This window comes from Cynoglossus semilaevis, chromosome 3, assembly GCF_000523025.1.
Source record: "Cynoglossus semilaevis isolate Cse_v1.0 chromosome 3, Cse_v1.0, whole genome shotgun sequence".
NCBI lineage: Eukaryota > Metazoa > Chordata > Actinopteri > Pleuronectiformes > Cynoglossidae > Cynoglossus > Cynoglossus semilaevis.
In genome coordinates this window covers 5008383-5016831 of record NC_024309.1, presented here as the reverse complement: position 1 = coordinate 5016831, position 8449 = coordinate 5008383, and the positions used below count along the sequence as shown (strand labels likewise).

General features: G+C 39.5%; 1 protein-coding gene across 2 annotated transcripts in view; it reads right to left on the bottom strand.

The window, feature by feature from the left end:
* Nucleotides 1-2167: 2167 nt before the first annotated feature.
* sema5a (sema domain, seven thrombospondin repeats (type 1 and type 1-like), transmembrane domain (TM) and short cytoplasmic domain, (semaphorin) 5A) overlaps nucleotides 2168-8449 on the bottom strand; it is a 118844-nt gene continuing 112562 nt past the window's right edge. For both annotated transcript variants that reach the window (XM_008307588.3, XM_025054394.1), the window contains one exon: nucleotides 2168-3196. In XM_008307588.3, the coding sequence (XP_008305810.1) occupies nucleotides 3077-3196 (120 nt within the window). In that variant the 3' untranslated portion in view covers nucleotides 2168-3076. The remainder of the gene's footprint in view (nucleotides 3197-8449) is intronic.

The following is an 8449-nucleotide window of genomic DNA, read 5'->3' as shown; positions in this document are numbered from 1 at the left end:
CAAGCAGAACTTACCAGATATTCCTGGTAGACTGATGTAGGTGTGCTATGGCCTCCTTCATGAAATTTGGTCTTTCTTTTTCTTCATCTTTGAAAGAAAATCCACTTTTTGACCATGTCACTGCAGTACCAAATGTCCTCCTAATTTTGTTGACTTTCTTCAATGCGTTTCATCCAAAATCCAGTGCTTCTATATTTTTATAACTTTCTCTTGAGTGATTTCTTCATCATCAGGATCCCTTCGACTTAATGCTTTGTAAACCCTTCACCAACTATGGTTTTGCTCTGGCAGAAAACAAGAAAATGTCAGGGCAATTGAGGTCAATCAGAGTATCTTTGATTGGTGACAGGTGTGGACCCAGGAAGACTGAAGGCTGTGGTTAGCAAAACTATAATTGAATAATGTTACAACAAATGTTTCATTTTTTTTCATGTGTCTAATTAGGAAGTCTTTCAGTCCCAATGAACTTTTCAATGAACTTTCCCAAACTAGGGTTTATAAATGTACTGAGTCTGAGATATTGGGCTGAGAATCATACACTATATGGCAGAATACCAAAGGGCAGGGGTCAAAAAATGAGTGGATTTCATCCGATGAGGTCGTGGGTGTCACAATAAAATTCAAATGCAATAAAGGTTGAAATATTTCTGCATGAAGCGATGATTGGAGCAGCTCTTCGATCGCTCTTCCAATAAGAATCAGACCGTCATCCATCTCAACCGGCAGGTCAGGTCTCATGATACTTTGTCATCGTCACACAGTAAAAAACACACATTTACAGAGCCAGATTCTGCAAACTCTGCTCCTGTGACCTTTAGCTGTGACCTTTATCGGTCCCTAAATGCCATTTTTTTGGTCAGTCATTTATTGTCCTCAGTCCCGCTGTCAAAGAGGAATATCACATGTATCTGTGGAAGGACAGGCTGCAAATTCATGGAAACATGAAGTGCTGAATGGGAGCTACTCTGCTGATCGTAGGTGTGTCAGACGGGAAATGCAGAATGAGCATTATGTATGCATCCAGTAATGGTTCATCAATCAACATTTGCTGGGGTCAAGTGTTTAACAAATGGCTTGTTCACACAGCACAGGTGAAATCCGAGAAAGCATTTGCCCACATTGAAACAGACACACATTTGTTTTGCTTGCATCATTTTTCTAACCTCAACACAAACATCTCCTGCAACACTACTTTTTTTGCGGGGTAGGAGGTTGGGGTATGAGAATAAAGTTGAGTTAAAGAGAGATTGATTTTTCTGGACTGTACATCGAGCTGGTTCAGCAACCCTCCCCATCCGCACCAACCACCTCCAACCCTAACTGACCACATAGCAGGGTGATTAATAGCAGCCCCGTCGCTGCCCTCTGCACACAGATGGCACATCAGGTTGAAGGTTGATGGAGAACAGCGCGGTGTGTGGTGCTCCCCCGTCATACAGATTAGAGTTTGGACATCAGACAGCACCCTTAGCACCTTTACCCTGCTGCCTCATGTGATTTGTACCCTTCAGGTATCCTTCCATTGCTGCTGATGCCATTTGTCACTGCAGGGCCCTGCTGAAGACTCCTTTAAAATGGTTGGAGAGAGTCTTCTACTCTAAACCTGAGTGATTAATGGAGGTTTGGTCAGTGCACACACACCTGTAGTTTTACAGTTTGTGTTTGAAAAATATCAGTCTCCAAAGTTGGCAGCCAAAAGTACATTTTGTTGCTGCTTTATTCTAGATGACCTCTGTGTAAGTTTATACAAATAAACCTAGGAAAAAAAAAACACGCTAAAATAACATGAACGAGATCAATGTTTTTTTGTGTATGACACGCTAAAATAACGAGATACGAGAACGAGATCAATGTTTTTTTGTGTATGAAGCAGTTTTTAATTTATGCACAGTAACACAGGCAGACATGTAAAAAGAGTTAGTTACAACTGAACCGTTTAATAACCTAATATTTTGTTATATAACCCAAACAGAAATATCTCAAGTTCATGAATGGTCTTTATTTTTTTTTAGTATATGGGATTCAGGAAAATAGTGTTTTCTATACTCAACCTGTACATTAAATGTTGCTCTCACAAATACACATTTAACTCAGAAGCCAAAAAAAAAAGCTGACACTATCAAAATTCAAAAACATTTTTTTTACAAAAAATATAAAAAGTACGGCGACAAAGACTTGACTCAATGCAGGCTGTCATGAACGACCTCCAAACGCTTCCTGCGTAATTCACATAAACTTCTTTCTTTGCAAAAGAAAACGTTAAACTCTTGAAACACTGGAGACATTTAATAGATGCTTTTAGAAAAACTACAGACTTTTACGTTTTGAACTGAACTTCCTGTACAAAAACACATGTACCCGAGACCCAGCAAGAGTCTGAAACAAAGCAAATGAAAAAAAAATTGACCATAGACTTGAATTATCTACATCATGATTCAAGGACCAGGATGGACATCGATCTGTCTGGAAGTTTTCACAGCAAAAATGCTTCAAACCACCAGACATTACTGCGCTCTTCTTTTCCATGATTTTCAAACCCAGTCCTGAACCATAGACCTGCAGAGAGTCCCAAAACCTTGGAATGCGCTCAGTCATGCAAAAAACAAATGAGAATAGCAGAGAGAACACGTCAGATGATATCATGCAAAGCGGTTTTGTGGTTATGTCCCTCATTACAAATACAGGTCCGTTGTAGAGGCGTCACAGGAAAGTTGAAAGGGATTTAATTCCTACTGTCTCTGTGAAGAGAGTTTGTAATTTTCCCTTTATGTCCAAGTTGGAAAAAAATCCAGTTTTCTGTTATTTCTAGCAAGAGGCAAAGCGAGAACTGTCTCCCAAAATGTAAGCTTTCCAAGAGTACCCCAAAGGCACCTGAGAGAAAGACGGTTTCTCTCTGTTGGCAACAACATGTGTCTGTGTTTTCATTACATAGCAGCTGCCATTGAGTCTCAGAGTGGCACGGACCCACGCATGGTGACAGGAATCTCAATACAAAGCACAAAGAAAAAGAAAAGAGACAAAATTGGATGATGCAGTCAGGATCCCCAATGTGGAGTATGAACTGTTGAATTGTGGGTTAATAGTCATCGTAGGTGTTGAGGTCGTGGAAGTATGTGTTGGTGTAGGTCTTCCCGGCAAGCTGGGGATTGAAGTATTTATTCTTTTCCTCCAGAAGCAGATTGTTTTTGTTGAGGGCCTGTGGACGGAAAAAGAGGGAGAAAGAGAGAGAGAGGGAGAGAGATACGTCAGAATCAGCATCTGTTTCTTTCCTGCACTGATGAAATGATTATTCAGCCCAGATGGCGAGGTTAAAGCAAATCCATCTGACCCCCCACAATATAAAAAAAGCAACACAAATCAAGGGGCAGCCCATTCAGTGAATGAAATTATTGTTTTTCAGCACAAGGTCAAATTATAAAAAAAAGTTGGTAAAATGAAATGATAAACAACCACAGGGTAAAATTATTTTGATGCAAGTCAGTATGTCCACCTCTGTCATCTCTAACAGCCGGCATCCGGAAATTTTTCGGCCCTGAAATTTGTGGTGTTGGAGGAGAAGCTCAGCCAAACAAAAAAAAAAAAAAAAAATCAATCAGACGAAGAATCAGTTTTCTGTTAAACAATAGGGAAGTGCCACAGTGGCTTCTCCTCCGTGACTGCGTGACATGGTAAACATGGCAGAAGCTCCTGTTGTGATGCTCAATACAGCATCAGCAATTTGGCAAATGGATGTGTTCAGTCTGTTAAAGAGAGATGGAAGGAGAGGCAGAGGGAGAGGGAGGGGCAGAGTGGTGTGCTGGGAGTCCCTGGAGGCAAAGTAATTGAACACTTGATGATGCTGCATTTGTGGTTGATGGATGTTTCTGACTGACACTCATAGGGAACTAGCTGGCCGGACAGAAAAACTCCATATTCACTCGGTTCCCATTATGCGATTTGCACACAAAGGAAAATGTAATCAACGTTCCCGCAGCCTCAGTGATGGTTCTGTGTCTCAGCAGGTGGCCCTACGGCAGCTGCTCTCCGATACTCATCGGCTTAGTCTCCTCGTCTTTAACAGACTGAAGAATGATTACCCCTGATTTTCTGAAGCTGTAAACAAAACGTGCTTAATCTCTGAAGGGACATTAGTGATAACAGAGGAGCATAAAGAGTACCATAACAGAGAACTCAAATTTATGGCCTAATAGCTAATAAATGAAGGGTATTTGACAACGCAAAAACAAAGACAAACACAGAAAAGAATCATGGAAAAGCAGGATTATAAGTGAGGGGGACACTGCCGTCTCACAAGCTTGAAGAAAGGTTAAAGTGTGGAGGGGTTGAGGGATGGAGTAAGGAATGACAAACAAGAGTACTGTACGCCAACCTGCCACAAACAGGAAGTGCCACAGGAAGAGGAAGGACGAGGGGTAGAGGATGTAGTAGTAGTAGTAGTAATAGTAGTAGAAATAGTAGGAGGGGTTGAGGGATGGAGTAAGGAATGACAAACAAGAGTACTGTACGCCAACCTGCCACAAACAGGAAGTGCCACAGGAAGAGGAAGGACGAGGGGTAGAGGATGTAGTAGGAGTAGTAGTAGTAATATAGTAGTAGTTGTGGTTGGGGTCAAAGAGTTGTTGGGGTAGGGGGGTGAAGAAGAGGGATGTTGAAGAGGTCAGAGGTTAGTAGAAAATCTCCAGGCCACGCATGGACACCCCCATGTTAGCAGAGAGAGGCTGGTGCATGGCAGGGTCATCCAAGGGCAAGAGAACCGACACATCCGGCTGCAAGGGGAAGAGGAACGGGCAAGAGTCAACCAGAAATACACACTCACAGCCAAGGATCTGTCTTATAACAGCAAACCTCAAAACTCTACAGGTGTGTGGTCACTTACAGGAGAATAAGATTAGATTTTAGCATGTTGCCTTGCACTTGTAATGCTATTTTAGGCACAACTGAAGCTCATTGTCTGCTATTGTACACCACTATCCAGGTTTCACAACCAGCAGCACAAAGCAAGCTGTGTTGAATCATATCACAAAGTCATTATTCACAATGTCACATAGTTGAATTCACATTTATAATTTTTTTTGTATGGATGAACCGAGCTACTGAAGTTTCTTCAGTTCAGGCAACGTGCTAAATTACACTATCACTAAAAGCATTAACAATCTGACTACTTCTTCCAAATGTTATATAATAGTTCATCACATGTTCATTATTCTTTACCATAAGCACTCAAAAGAGGCACATAATGGTTCTGCAGACCTCATTTGGCGTAACATCTGAACCTTTTAGGGTTCACCCAGTCTGGAGGCTGAACGCCGTGTCCATCTGTCACGAAGCTCCTTTTGTGTTTTTAGCGTCTACATTCATATCCTCTGCTCTATCTGCAGCTAAAGTAACTGAATTAGGCTCCGTGCTTCTGACTCTAATTGCATGACAGATGAATGCTCCTCGCACCTTCATTCTGCAATTAAATCACATTTGGAGATGTTTGCTCAGAGCAAAAGGATCTGCTCTCACTCCCAGGCAGTTTCTTACTCTGTGACGCAGTTTTCACTCACACTGTGTGATGTACAGTGAGGGCTTGAATTTTTGCATATGTAAAATAAAATCCCCCCCCAAAAAATGTTAACAAATTTGGAGTTTTATTATTATCTGTATTATAAGGATGTCAACATCCATCCTTATATATAAGAGTAAGAGAGTTGAACTAAATGAAAATGTCAGTCAATTTCTTTGTTTTTCTGGGTGTTGAGAGTCACTAGATTTAAAAAGGCTCTGATCTGTTCTATCTTTCTGTTTTAGAAGTTGTCAAAAACTTTGATTTGCAGCGTTAAAAAAAAGTGGAGACATTAGTTGGCAAAGTATTATAATTTACAGCACGGCATCAGGCTTAAAGTTTACTGTCAAACACAAATATTTCAAACTGAATACGTGGAAAAATCCTCCTAACTGATGAACCCTGGCTCAAGTGTTCTGGCAGCGGCTGAAGGGTGTATCTAAGGAGATAAACAAGAAACGGATTGATAGTGCAGTAAGTCAAACTGACAGTGAAACACGATGGTGGTGGATGTACAAGTCCAGGGGCGTTTTCATCTACTCTGGAGTTACACACCTGCACCAAAGTGACCAATGAGATGAACCGGACAATTTATCAGATCCACCCCAAACTGTCGTGTTTAATTCATGAAGCCTTAAGAAAACCAAGGACCCTGCACTCTAACGGCCTGTCCTGCAGTTACCTGACGTTCTCCCTGAAAAGCACTTATGACAGCACTTAAACAGGTTAAACCAACCTTGCTGAGCCATTACAATAGAAGCCTGTCACATTATGCAGGTATAACAAAGCACAGATTGTGGCCTGCTCCTATGATGCGAGATCAATGCAACTGCACTAGTGCAGGTCGCAACATAAATGGACCGGAAGCATTTACCTACTTACTGTAGATATCATGTTGATATTTAAATATGTAACCTGTTATAATTCACAACAAAGAGCATTTTCACGACTGACCCCAGACTTTAGAACCCTGCTGTGATACACCGTACTGACAGACTCATATCATTCAGTTCACCAAAAAAGGAAAACTTTAGAAAAGTGCATATTAATAATTATAAAGTCATTTGCATTAATGAAGAACAGAGACATTTGTTAAAGAATTGATGAGGTTCCCGCACTGCAAACTCATGAGGTAGTCTGGGAAAATCCCTTCATTTAAACCTAAACCTTTCTAAACTAAAGCTATGCTAAAGATTCCTCTGTTGTCATTATACCACATTTAACACATGGTAATATTTGGATAAAGATTCCAGTTTAGTTCTCTACCTTCTAGTTTATATACATTCCTACCTATAAATAGGAATAATAAAAAACAATGGTAAATAACAAAATACCGTAGAATAAAAAAACAATACAAATAGAACTTAAATAGAAATAAAAAACAACAAAATCAAGCACAAAAATAAATCAAGTAGCAGCAGCAACAGCAGCAGCAGCAGCAGTAGTAGTAGTAGTAGTAGTAATAGTAGTAGACATAGTAGTAGTTAAGTATTGCACTTTCCTTGCACTTTAGTACAGGTTTGGCAGGAGTATTGCAGTAGTAGTATTACCTTTATTATAGGTATTATGCTGCACTTGAATACATGTTTAGCAGAAGAACATTAATCTCTTCTTGAATATGATATTTTTATTATAAGTAATAATGTTAATATTTTTATTTATAATTTTAATACTAGCCTTTAAAAAATGTCCGAACTGTACAGTGTTGTGATTTACTGTCTATGTTACTCTAAACAGGATCGAACAGAGTCATTTACAAAGTTGACCCAGTGTTGACCTGTTAACCTGACATTGAACTGTGGAAGACTTTGAAGTAATGGTCTAGAAATGGATCCATTTCACTTCCAGTAATATGGAGATACTAAAATAAGTTTCACTCCTGGCCTCAGACGACTGTTTCAACTCACATCAAACTCATAAATAACGACTGACCGTTTGCTCACTGTACAAACACAGCACTGTTTCCAAAAAAATTGATTTCTTTGAACAGCTTCCTGCTTTGAGGAAAAAAGCCTCATTAACTACTACCTGTGTGGTACAACTGTGTGAAAACAAACGCTAATGATAACTATCAGAGCCAGACTAGCTATCACTAATGGTATACTTTGCAGGCTTTCCCCCCAAAACATACACAGAATCACACAAAAACAATCCCTCTATGATCTCTAATGACCCATTACCAGAACGTGAAGCTGGCCTCAGCGCATTTCTCTTCCTCGTATTTTGCTGATTATGTTTATAATGTTTTCCCAGGAAAATGCCACAGCACAAAAAAGGGCATAATTTACATTTCCTCCAGAGTGTTTTATTCACATCACTGCTGATTGGAGCTATAAACATGGGAACATGAACATGTTCTTCAGATAACTGAACTAGGGAGAGAAAAGTTTGGGTAAAAAAAAAAAGAATTTGGAAGTGGGACGTCATTGTTTTCTTACCTCGTTGGCTAATTATGATTAATTACTAAATATTAGTAATAACTTATTGACTATGTCCTTCAGCTAAGGCTTCTGAGCTGCTGTTTTAGAATAAATGTCTTCTTTTCTAGCCAAAAAAAAAAAAAAGAAAACAGTGTATCACTGCTAAGGTTTTATTTTTAAAAAATGTCTCAAAGTACAATTTTTGACCCTGGGGTCGCAACCCCACGTGGGGTCACCTGGTAATGAAATGGTGTTTGTCTGACATATTTAGTAATACCAAAAATATCTATCTAGTGATACCAAAAATTATTGATAAAATATTTCATCAAAATATAAATATTCTACTGTATTCTTTCACTTTATGAATATAAATCAAGCTCAAATATAATGCAGGGGATAAAAATATCTCAGCCGACACATCTTGACTGAAGGCTGTAATCACATGACTGAATAAAAAAATGTCTCTGGGGTTGCCTGAAAT